This window comes from Corylus avellana, chromosome 4 (genome assembly GCF_965113065.1).
Source record: "Corylus avellana chromosome 4, dhCorAvel1.hap1.2, whole genome shotgun sequence".
NCBI lineage: Eukaryota > Viridiplantae > Streptophyta > Magnoliopsida > Fagales > Betulaceae > Corylus > Corylus avellana.
The window spans coordinates 18476031-18489137 of NC_142493.1; the positions used below are offsets into that span (position 1 = coordinate 18476031).

The 13107-nt window shown below is 37.9% G+C and overlaps 1 protein-coding gene across 1 annotated transcript; it reads left to right on the top strand.

The window, feature by feature from the left end:
• Nucleotides 1-2569: 2569 nt before the first annotated feature.
• LOC148586405 (uncharacterized) lies at nt 2570-4462 on the top strand. The gene is made up of 5 exons (XM_088515615.1): nt 2570-2879; nt 3023-3084; nt 3431-3726; nt 3772-4145; nt 4251-4462. Exons 1-5 carry the CDS (start codon nt 2570-2572, stop codon nt 4460-4462), a joined length of 1254 nt encoding a protein of 417 aa, XP_088371741.1.
• The last annotated feature ends 8645 nt before the right edge of the window (nt 4463-13107 follow it).

Consider the following 13107-nt stretch of genomic DNA (forward strand, 5'->3'; position numbering starts at 1 on the left):
ATTGGATTCTCTTGCAAGTCTTCCATATCAATTTCATCTTCTTCTTCCTTGTCTCTAGGTCGTTGTCTAATTGTCCGCTCAATTTCTGGATCGAGTGGAAGAACGGTTGAGGTTTGAGATCGACAACCTTGCATTAACTGAATCACTTCTTCAGTTAGGTAGCTTCAGTGTTGCTGGTCTGGATGCTCTCTGGAACTGCGCTCGACCGCAAGTTGGTGAGTTCGATCGCAGTGCGCTCGATTGTACTTGGCTGACGATTGATCGCAATCACAGAATGACAATCCGCAACCTGAAACAGAAAAACAAAGAAGTTAGGGAAAACGAAAAATCTTTTTGATTTTTGATAACAACTAAATTAAAAATTGAAAATTAAAATAACACAACTAAAGGAAAATAATTTTAAACAGAAATTCACCGCAATCCCTGGCAACGGCGCCAAAAACTTGATGTGCAAAATATCTACAAAAATTAATAGGTAAATAATTGTACGTTTTACCTGCAAGTGCACAAGGTCAACATAGTAGTATATGGTGCAAGTACAAGATCATTCCCACGAGGATTGCTGAATTTTTGTTTAAAAATAAATTCCTTAAGTAAAATAAAGATTGATTGTCTAAGTGATGATAATAAAAGGTAGGGCTTTGATATCCACCACTAATTATATGTAACTAATCTAATAATATGCCAATGCTTTGATCATGTTATGCATATCTAATGTTTGTCAACCTAAGGGCATGGCGTATACTCCTAAGGCTATAGATTTTCCGAAGCAACAAGTTAGGCATGGTGTATACTCTAACTCTTTTCTTTTCTAAGGGATTTAGCATGATGTATACTAAGTTGTTCCTTAGGAAAGCATAGGTTCTATGGAAATCGACCAACACATGAGGCCTTGGGCATGGCATATACTCCTGGTTCCCCATGTTGATTAACCCTAGAATTGCGGTGTGGATTCTTTTGTTACTTATGTTAAACCCAGGACTCGGCGATCCAAATTGATTTAACTAACTAGTCCATACAACATGCATATGTTGATCTGGCACACACATATCAGGAATTCATGCAAGTAGGCATTAATCAAGTTAAATAGCACAACAAGATCATCACAAAGGCGCCAATATTAAAATATTAACTAAACATAACTAGGGCTTCAATCTAGCCCTACTAATTAAATTAGCTACACATAAAATTAATGTCAAACATTTTCATAAATAAAAGAAAATAAAGGAAAAGAATAAACCCGAGACTTGAATGTGAAGAGCTCCTATTCTTCTCTTTACAATAGTGTACCTATTCTAAAGGCTTATTGGTCTATTTATAGGCTTCAGAAGTCCTTGACAAAGTAGTAAACCCTAGGGATTTCATAGGGCTTCAATCCTATTACAATTGGGAGTTGGAAAACCCTAATATGGAAAGAAAGACATTCTGGCCGCCACTAGAGATGTCTCCTGTGCACGGGTGCGATCGATCGCAACCCGTCTGCACTCGATCGCAGGTCTGCGAGCAATCCCTTTTTGTTATGCGCTCGATCGCTCATGGCCTGCTTCGTGCGGTGTCCTCTCTGGTACTGCGCTCGATCGCAGGTACCCTGTGATCGATCGCAGTGTTAAGGAGCTCCAATTTTTTCCATCTTCTCTCTTTGAGCCCAAATCATCTAGATTTACTTCATTTTCTTCCAAAAGCCTACAAAAGTATGAAAAATACAAAAATGAATTAAAATGACATAATTAACCAAAACCAAAGGATTAAAACGTGCAAGTTAAGGGCTTAAAATATGAATATTTTAGCACTTATCAAAAGGCTTATGCGAGAAAGGCACAGACTGAAGAGGTCCTTACAGTGCGAAGAACTTCTAAGATTCTAAAGAAGGATTCAATGACTCTTTCTTTATCTGAAGAGGACGCTAGGGGGGGTAATGCAGCCACATGACAATCCATTAGTAGTGATAGTGACAGTGGCCAACCATATGATCCATCAAATTTTGGTGGACAATGGAAGTTCGACTGATGTTTTGTATTGGCCGTTCTTTAAGCAAATGGGTATTGATCGTGACAGGATCAAACCGTTTAGCTCTCCCCTGGTTGGATTTGCAAGAGAGCAAGTCCAGCCGATTGGCCTTATTTCACTACCTGTAACTGCGGGGACGGCACCTAAGCAGAAGACTGTAATGGTAAACTTCTTGGTCATTGACCGACCCGGTGCCTACAATGCCATCGTAGGTCATCCCGCTTTGAATAATTTGAAGGCCGTAACTTCAACGTACCACTTGATTATGAAGTTCCCAACTGAAGAAGGAGTTAGAGAAGTAAAGGGGGTTCCGACTCAGGTGAGAAGATGTTACAATACATCTCTCAGGAAGGCCTCAGATCCGACTCCTATTGTAATTGGTACAGTAGATGGTAAGGGCAGAAATGAGCCAAAGGGAGAGTCAGCCAAGCCATTAGAGGAGGTGGAGGTTAGTCAAGGCAAAATTTTGAAGATTGGGACGCAGATCAGTCCTAGAGTCTGAGACGGTCTTGTCACCTTTCTGTGAGGAAACTTAGAAGTTTTCACGTTGACCCATGAAGATATGCCAGGAATCAGCCCTGAAGACATTCTCCACCAGCTCAATGTGGACCCGAGTGTGGAGCCAGTCAAGCAAAAGAGAAGGAAGTTCGCTCCTGAACGGAATTTGGAAATAGCTGAAGAAGTAGAGAAGTTTCTCAAGGCTCGTTTCATTGAGGAAGTTTATTATCCTGATTGGTTAGCCAATGTAGTATTGGTCAAAAAATCCAATGGGAAGTGGAGGATGTGCGTGGATTTCACTGACCTCAATAAAGCTTGTCCAAAAGACTGCTTTCCATTACCTCGCATCGATGCATTGGTAGACTCAAGGGCTGGTATGGCTTACTCAGCTTTATGGGTGCTTTCTCTGGTTACAACCAGATATACATGCATCCAGAAGATCATGAGAAAACTGCATTCATAACTGACTGAGGCCTGTACTGGTACAAAATCATGCCCTTCGGTTTGAAGAATGCAGGGGCAACATACCAGAGGCTGGTGAACAAAATGTTCCAAGACCAGATCGGACGGAATATGGAGGTATACGTTTTTTGACATGCTAGTCAAGAGTGTGCTACCGCAGAACCATGTACTCACCTTGCAAGAGACGTTCGCTACGTTGAAGAAATACAGGATGAAGTTGAATCCCTCGAAATGTGCATTTGGAGTCTCGTCGGGAAAGTTCCTCGGTTACATGGTGCAAGCTGAGGAATAGAAGCTAACCCCGAGAAGATACAAGCTGTCTTAGATTTGCAGTCTCCACAAAATTTGAAGCAGCTCCAGCAATTGACGGGAAGGATAGTGGCACTAAATTGGTTCATTTCCCGATCAACCGATAAGTGTCTTCCATTTTTTAAAGTCTTGCGAAAGGCCTTTGAATGGACAGACGAATGTGAAGAAGCCTTCGGAGCTAAAGAAGTATCTAGTGAGCTGGCCTTTGCTAAGCCAGACGATACCTGGAGAAGTACTGCACCTGTATTTAGCTGTGTCTCCCACAGCTGTGAGTGTGGCATTAATCCGAGAAGAAGAAGGAATTCAAAAGCCTGTGTACTTCATTAGCAGAGCTTTAAGAGGCGCTGAAGAAAGATACCCTCAGGTGGAGAAACTGGCTTTCGCCTTGATCATAGCATCCAGAAAACTCCGACCTTACTTTCAAGCTCATACTATCAGGGTGTTAACTGAGTATCCTTTGAAGAAAGTATTAAGGAAGCTAGATCTGTCGTGAAGATTAGCTAATTTGGGAATTGAGCTGGGAGAGTTCGACATTAAGTTTCTCCCTTGGAATTCTCTTAAAGGTCAAGCGCTGGTTGATTTTTTGGCAGAATTCACGAATTTGCCAGACATCACCAGTTGGTCGAGTGATGAGACATGGGTACTCTACGTAGACGGGTCATCTACGAAGAAGCATGGGAGAGCTGGAATAATGATGATTACTCCCGATGGGGAAGAGCTATGCAGTTCTTTGAAGTTAAAATTTAAAACTACAAATAACGAAGCCGAGTATGAGGCAGTTCTGGCAGGACTCAGTTTAGCTAGTGAAATCGACGCTAGAGTCGTAGAAGTTCGAAGTGATTCCCAAGTTGTCGTCGGTCATATTCAAGGTGAATTCGAAGCCAAGGGAGAAAAGATGAAGTTATACTTGTCTAAAGTACAGGAAATATAAAGTTTGGTTAAGAAGTTTAGTATTGTAAAAGTTCTGAAACCAGAGAATGAGAAAGCAGACAGATTGGCCGGAATAGCCTCGACAGCGAATGGGGAGATTGAAGACAAGACGCCTGTCCAAATTCTTCCACAGTTATGCATTACCGAGACGGTGTCGATCTCGACTTCTGAGACCATACCCAATTGGCAACTGGAATTGTGGAATACTTGGAAAAAGGAGTCCTCCCCCCGGATCGAAAGTCAGCTATTCAGTTGAAAATAAGAGCCGCGAGATTTACGATGGTAAATGGAATTCCTTACAATAGGGGTTTCATGCTACCACTCCTCAAGTGTGTTTCGAAAGAAGAGGGAAATTATATTCTCAGAGAGATCCATGAAGGGATCTGTGGAAGCCATTCTGGAGCAAGAATATTGGCGCACAAGGCAGTCTAGGTAGGTTTTTATTGGCCCAAGATGAATCGGGGCTCGGCAAAATTGGTCAGAAATTGTGACAAATGCCAGAGATTCGCTAATGTCACTCACCAACCCCTGAAGACCTAAGTGCAATCTCTTCACCCTGGCCCTTCTCACAATGGGAGGTAGATATAGTGGGACCTTTACCTCAGAGCAGGGAAGGTGTACGGTTTGCAGTTGTCGCTGTGGATTATTTCACTAAATGGGCAGAGGTTGAAGCCTTAGTAAATATCATAGCTAAGGCAATAGAACGATTTTTATGGAAGAACATCATATGCCGGTATAGCATTCCCCATGCATTCGTCACGGATAATGGCAGGCAGTTTGACTATGACTCGTTCCGAGACTAGTGTGCAAAGCTCCGGGTAAGGAACTACTACTCATCTCCGAGACATCTGATAAGTGCTAAAATATTCATATTTTCAACCCTTAACTTGCATGTTTTAATCCTTTGGTTTTAGTTAATTAGGCCATTTTAATTCCTTTTTTGTGTTTTTCATGCTTTTACAGGCTTTTGGAAGAAAATGAAGTAAAACTAGGTGATTTGGGCTCAAAAAGAGAAGATGGAGAAAATTGGAGCTCCCTGACACTGCGATCGAGCGCACGACCAGAGAAAATATGCATGATATGGCTAAGCGCGATTGAGCGCACAACAGTAGACGCTTGATCGCAGACATGTGATCGAGCGCACAGGGGTTGCGATCGATCGCACCCGTGCGCAGGAGACAAAGTCAAAAGTGTGGCCAGCTTGTTAGTATGTCCATATTAGGGTTTTCCAACTCCAACTTGTAATAGGATTCAAACCCTACGAGATTCTTAGGTTTACTTGTGTAACAAGGACTTCTAAAGCCTATAAATAGACCTCTTAGCCTCTAGGAATAGGTGTGGAGAAAGAGGCACAAGCTCTGGAAAGGAACTGAAGGCTATATCAAAAGGAGTTTGGGTTTTTCTTCTCTTCCACTCTTTTTATCTTTATTATGTAGTTTATATTTTATTTAGGGCTAGATTGAAGCCCTAGTTATGTTTTGTTAATATTTCAATATTGGCGCCTTTGTGATAATCTTGTTGTGCTATTTAACTTGATTAATACCTGTTTGCATGAATTCCTCATATGTGTGTGCCTGATCAACATATGCATGTGGTACAGACTAGTTAGTTAAATCAATTTGGATGGCCGAGTCCTGGGTTTAACATAAGTAACAAAAGTAATCCACACCAGATTCTTGGGTTAATCAACATGGGGAACCGAGAGTATATGCCATGCTCTAGGCCTCATGTGTTTGTCGATTTCCATAGAACATATGTCTTCCTAAGGAACAACTTAGTATAAATCATGCTAAATCCCTTAGGAATGAAAAGAGTTAGAGTATACGCCATGCCTAACTTGTTGCTTAGGGAAATCTATAGCCTTAGGAGTATATGCCATGCCCTAAGGTTGACAAACATTAGATATGCATACCTTGATCAAAGCATTGGCATTGGAAAGCTAGCTCAAAATACTACAATTCGTTGTGAAATAGGATTTTCCTAATTCGTACAGTTACTATGTCAAATATAGCCCCACAATTAAGAGACACAAATCTGGACGAATCCTATTCCGATTTCAGACTTCTATTGTGACTGGAAGACAGACCTCCGAATTATCTAGGTTTAATAAGGTTTCTAGGACTTTTCTAAGCCTATAAATAGACTTCTTTGCATTCAAGAAAAGACACACAATCCTAGAGAGCAAAATTCTTTTGTTTAGTTTTCTTTAGGTTTAGGTTTAGGTTTAGATTTTATATTTATGTGGAGCTAAATTCCCAACTAAGGTTGGGGATGAAGCCTCACCGATGAAGAACAACATCACTTTTATGTAAGTTTTTATTATTCTGATTTTATTGGGTTTTATATTTCAATTGTTGTACTTCTAATCAATTGTATGGAGTGATTCTTGGATATCTCTTGTGATTCAAGGATACATGTGATGATTTGAGATAATTTCATATGATTGAATGCTTGGATTTTAACTCATAAAAATTGGATATCCCTTCTGATTTGTTCTACGGATACATCTGGTGTTTCAATTGAATTTGGATTCCTTTTGTGATTTGGTCAATGAATTGATACATGGGATGGTTTTGATTAATTCTTTGAAACATAGTAAAACATATCTATGATTTAATTTGTGAGAACTACGGATTAATATTGATGAACATAAAGTATGTTGTTATGATTTGGTGAGTGTGAATTCCCAAACCTTAGTACCTTTATCCTTAGATTTACTTATTTTATTTAGTTTATATTTATCTTTTAATTTTCAAAACTCAAAAATCAAAACCCTTTTGGAACTAGATTAGGATTTAATTAGTTTAGATATAAATTGCTCTTTCAAAAATACAATTCTCTGTGGGATCGACCTCGCACTTGCAATCCATTAAATTACAATTAATTCGTGCACTTATGAGTTAAATAAATTTGCACAACAAGTTTTTGGCGCCGTTGCCGGGGAGTTGTTCAATTTTTGAAACCAATTTATTTCTAAATTAGTTTTATTCTTCTACTAGTTATAATTAGGATTTTATTTATCTGCAATTTGTTTTGTTTTATTCGTGTTAGTAAAAAAAAAATAAAAAAATAAAAAATAAAGATTTTTCTTGTTGTTTTTTGTTTTGTTTGGCTTGTTTTACAGTTCTGCCGCAGCACCTTCCGCACATCAGCGCGATCGAGCGCACTCATAGCAAAAGCAGCAGTTCCGTAGATCTTTGCCAAAAATATATTTTTGGTCCTTTTTGTGAGTTTTTAAATTTTAGCTTTCATTTTTTTTATTGTGTTAGCTGTTCTTTTATTTTATTTTATTTTTTTTAAAAAAAAATTTGGTTAATGTTTTATGTGGGATATCTGCATGCTAAAAAGTGAGGAGAAGCATGAATTTTCATTTTAATGATTTTAATGCCTCTCCTAGTTGTAGGACACCAGCTCCTACCAACTACCCTTAAAATGTTTACCCACCTAAACCATGTTCATTTTCTTTGAATCCTTATCATGAGGAGAACAATTGTCCAGATCTGCGAGCTGAGCTCAACGACTTATGGGACAAATTAGTCCAAATCAGAGCAGCTAGATCTAACTTTTCATATGAACAAATGAACACCGGTTTCTCCAGCCCGGGGTTTGATTCAAATTTCAATTGTTATAACCTGGACTGGAGCAACCAATTTGATTTCTTAGGATCAGCTCAGGCTACAGGAAATTATGCTCACCAAGTTGATGAATTGCACCATCCAGAATATCCGCAGTTCGATTATCAAGCTCAACCTCCTGTTTATCAGTCTGCCACTCAAGTGCCACAGCCTGCACCACAGTCATCACTAGAAGACATGATGAAAGCATTCATGCAATCAATGGATAGGAACATACAAGATATGAAGAATGCTACCATGAGCAATTCCCAAGCTGTACAGGAGCTGAGGAATTCCAACATGGCTAATGACAGAGACATACAAGAACTTAAGCAGGCCATGACCAAGATAGAAGGACAGATCAGTCATCTAGTTGCTGACTTCAACAGAATAGAGGAAGAAGAGCTTCAAAGTCAGCTGATGGCTGAAAGGCACTACATGATTGATGAGGATGATTCCGAAAATTCTTATCATGAGCACGCCCAAGTCACCATCACACTACAGAGTGAGGAAATTGTGGATAACAAAGAGGAGGAAGAGAAAGAGGAGCAAGTTGAGCACCCTAAGAATAATGAGCCCCCAATGGATCCTAATTTGCCCAGTGACATGGAAGTGAGTACTGAAGCTCCTGCCTAAATCACTGTCCCCCCTGAGGCACATCAGGAGCCATCTTATGTCAAGATATTCAAGGACTTGTGCACACAAGCACACTAATCTAGGAACCTCTTTCCTAAGAAGATCCGTCGAAGCAAGAAAGTCTACATAAGATGGCGAAACATCCTTCCAGAGAGCTATGAAGTTTTGAAGAAGAAAGGGTAGAAAGGATTGGTTGGACATCCGCATGATAGGGGGAAGCGTTGTAAAGTTTTCTCCTCTAGTTTATTTTCTGCACTTCACTCCACAAATTCTTTCTTTCCTTTTTCATTACATGTTAATTTTATTTGTTTTTGTTTCTAACAGCAATTAATCTTTTGATATTTGTTTCTATGAAAAGAAATATTGCTGTTAGTTTTTTTTTTGTTGACAGGTGTTTTGGTGTTTAAGTTTGGGGGACGCCCTAGCCTTGTTCACACTCAGATTTTCTTACTTCCGGTAATATATTTCTATACTACACATTGAGGGCAACGTGTAATTCAAGTTTGGGGGTATGGAAAAACACTTTGTCTATTTATTTTTGTTCTTATTTGTTTATTTTTATTTGTCTTTTTGTGTTAAAAAATTTGAAAAAAATAATAATAATTATGCTATGCTTTTGTCAAGTTTGAGTTAAACTGTGACTGTGGTTTGCATTTCATTAGCTTGCTTAAAGGGTTGAACATCATCATTATGTCATTAGGAGTCTGAGTCCTTTGACTTATTTTTGGGTAAAAGAGATTTCACTTCTTTTGAGATAAAATTTTACGAGCACATTAGCATGTTTTCTGTGAGATATGATGTTTGAGCTTAGGCTTGTTCTCTTTGAGATTTGTTGAATGACCTATTGATGAATAACCATTGGCTTGCAAGATATAAAAAAATAATAATAATAAATAAATAAATAAAAAAGAGAAGGAAAAAGAAAAGAAAGATCATGTTGAGTTTTTCACTGAGCAACCGGACCTCTTGCCTCATTAAGCATTGAGTGTTCGCGTCAAAAGGTGTGAAGTTCAGTGTTGATTTATGATATGGCTAATCTAACTTTGTGGCCTTTTTGACTTAAGTTAATAAGCCCTTAGGGATGTTCTACATCTAGTGCCCTAAAGCTACCTGGCTTGGGAGTCATTGGCTAACACTTGTTACATGAGTCAATTAGAAAGCTTAAGGGAGTTAGACATTGCAGAACCTGTTTAGAAAAAAGAAAAAAAAAAAAAAAAAAAAAAGGAAAAAAATGCATATCTTGCCTTGGTTTTTTCATTTGTTAGGGATTCTTTCAAATTTTATGAAACTTATCTTGAGTTTAAACTGAAAGCTTCATGATGGTATGCAAATTACACTTTACACATTTCAGAACATATGAGGTCTCAATTGTCCATTTATGAGTGATTTGCTTTTGGATTTCCTTTTGACTGTTATGATGGTGTTTTTCTTTTTAAGTTTGCTCATGAATAAGAACCATGGTTTATGTCAAACTTCTTTCTTGTTAATAACATAGTGCACAATGTTTGTGGGTATCATTCCTGTTAAGCCCTCACGAGACTTCACTCGTCCACTAGGGACGCCTAGGGGTTTAAAAGGCTTGTTGCATATGCTAAATGCAATCGTATCTCCCACGAAAGAGGATTTATGTTTCTTGCTTGAATTTTATTTGTTGTTTTGTTTTGCTAAGGAACTAGCAAAATGTAAGTTTGGGGGTGTTTGATAAGTGCCAAATATTGCATATTTGGACCCCTTTATTTATATTAGTTAATCCTTTAGCTGTGTCGTTATTTAATATTTTGTGTTAGTTTTGTGTTTTTAGTGTTTTGTAGGTCATTAAAGAAAAACTACAGCTTTAAAGGGAAAAATGCAAAGTTTGGAAGAAAGAATAGTTTGGGAAGACCTAGATGATGTGGTTAAGTTCAACCAAATCCAAGGAAAAGGTTAAATCAGATTAAAGTTCAGATTGGATAAGATTTCGGATCGGATTGAAATTCAGATTCTGCACACATCTTAGTATTTTGACTATAACTCTCTGGTAAAATATCGGATTGAAGTGATTCAAACGGCATTGGAAAGCTAGCTCAAAATACTACAATTCGTTGTGAAATAGGATTTTCCTAATTCGTATAGTTACTATGTCAAAATCGCCCCACAATTAAGAGACACAAATCTGGACGAATCATATTCCGATTTCAGACTTCTATTTTGACTGGAAGACAGACCTCCGAATTATCTAGGTTTAATAAGGTTTCTAGGACTTTTCTAAGCCTATAAATAGACTTCTTTGCATTCAAGAAAAGACACACAATCCTAGAGAGCAAAATTCTTTTGTTTAGTTTTCTTTAGGTTTAGGTTTAGGTTTAGATTTTATTTTTATGTGGAGCTAAATTCCCAACTAAGGTTGGGGATGAAGCCTCACCGATGAAGAACAACATCACTTTTATGTAAGTTTTTATTATTCTGATTTTATTGGGTTTTATATTTCAATTGTTTTACTTCTAATTAATTGTATGGAGTGATTCTTGGATATCTGTTGTGATTCAAGGATACATGTGATGATTTGAGATAATTTCATATGATTGATTGCTTGGATTTTAACTCATAAAAATTGGATATCCCTTGTGATTTGTTCTACGGATACATCTGGTGTTTCAATTGAATTTGGATTCCTTTTGTGATTTGGTCAATGAATGGATACATGAGATGGTTTTGATTAATTCTTTGAAGCATAGTAAAACATATCTATGATTTAATTTGTGAGAACTTCGGATTAATATTGATGAACATAAAGTATGTTGTTATGATTTGGTGAGTGTGAATTCCCAAACCTTAGTACCTTTATCCTTAGATTTACTTATTTTATTTAGTTTATGTTTATCCTTTAATTTTCAAAACTCAAAAATCAAAACCCTTTTGGAACTAGATTAGGACTTAATTAGTTTAGATATAAATTGCTCTTTCAAAAATACAATTCTCTGTGGGATCGACCTCGCACTTGCAATCCATTAAATTACAATTGATTCGTGCACTTGCGAGTTAAATAAATTTGCACAACAAGTTTTTGGCACCGTTGCCGGGGAGTTGTTCAATTTTTGAAACCAATTTATTTCTAAATTAGTTTTATTCTTCTACTAGTTATAATTAGAATTTTATTTTTCTGCAATTTGTTTTGTTTTATTCGTGTTACTAAAAAAAAAATTAAAAAAAAAATAAAGATTTTTCTTGTTGTTTTTGTTTTATTTGGCTTGTTTTATAGTTCTGCCGCAGCACCTTCCGAACATCAGCGCGATTGAGCGCACTCATAGCAAAAGCAGCAGTTCCATAGATCTTTGCCAAAAATTTATTTTTGGTCCTTTTTGTGAGTTTTTAAATTTTAGTTTTCATTTTTTTTATTGTGTTAGCTGTTCTTTTAGTTTATTTTATTTTATTTTTTGTAAAAAAAAAAAAAAAAAATTGGTTAATGTTTTATGTGGGATATCTGGATGCTAAAAAGTGAGGAGAAGCATGAATTTTCATTTTAATGATTTTAATGCCTCTCCTAGTTGTAGGACACCAGCTCCTACCAGCTATCCTTAAAATGTTTACCCACCTAAACCATGTTCATTTTCTTTCAATCCTTATCATGAGGAGAACAATTGTCCAGATCTGCGAGCTGAGCTCAACGACTTATGGGACAAATTAGACCAAATCAGAGCAGCTAGATCTAACTTTTCATATGAACAAATGAACACCAATTTCTCCAACTCGGGGTTTGATTCAACTTTCAATTGTTATAACCAGGACTGGAGCAACCAATTTGATTTCTCAGGATCAGCTCAGGCTACAGGAAATTATGCTCATCAATTTGATGAATTGCACCATTCAGAATATCCGCAGTTCGATTGTCAAGCTCAACCGCCTGTTTATCAGTCTGCCACTCAAGTGCCACAGCCTGCACCACAGTCATCACTGGAAGACATGATGAAAGCATTCATGCAATCAATGGATAAGAACATACAAGATATGAAGAATGCTACCATGAGCAATTCCCAAGCTGTACAGGAGCTGAGGAATTCCAACATGGCTAATGGCAGAGACATACAAGAACTTAAGTAGGCCATGACCAAGATAGAAGGACAGATCAGTCATCTAGTTGCTGACTTCAACAGAATAGAGGAAGGAGAGCTTCAAAGTCAGCTGATGGCTGAAAGGCACTACATGATTGATGAGGATGATTCCGAAAATTCTTATCATGAGCATGCCCAAGTCACCATCACACTACAGAGTGAGGAAATTGTGGATAACAAAGAGGAGGAAGAGAAAGAGGAGCAAGTTGAGCACCCTGAGAATAATGAGCCCCCAATGGATCCTAATTTGCCCAGTGACATGGAAGTGAGTACTGAAGCTCCTGCCTACATCACTGTCCCCCTTGAGGCACATTAGGAGCCATCATATGTCAAGATATTCAGGGACTTGTGCACATAAGCACACAAATCTTGGAACCACTTTCCTAAGAAGATCCGTCGAAGCGAGGAAGTCTACATAAGATGGCGAAACATCCTTCCAGAGGGCTATGAAGTTTTGAAGAAGAAAGGGTAGAAAGGATTGGTTGGACATCCGCATGATAGGGGGAACCGTTGTAAAGTTTTCTCCTCTAGTTTATTTTCTGCACTTCACTCCACAAATTCTT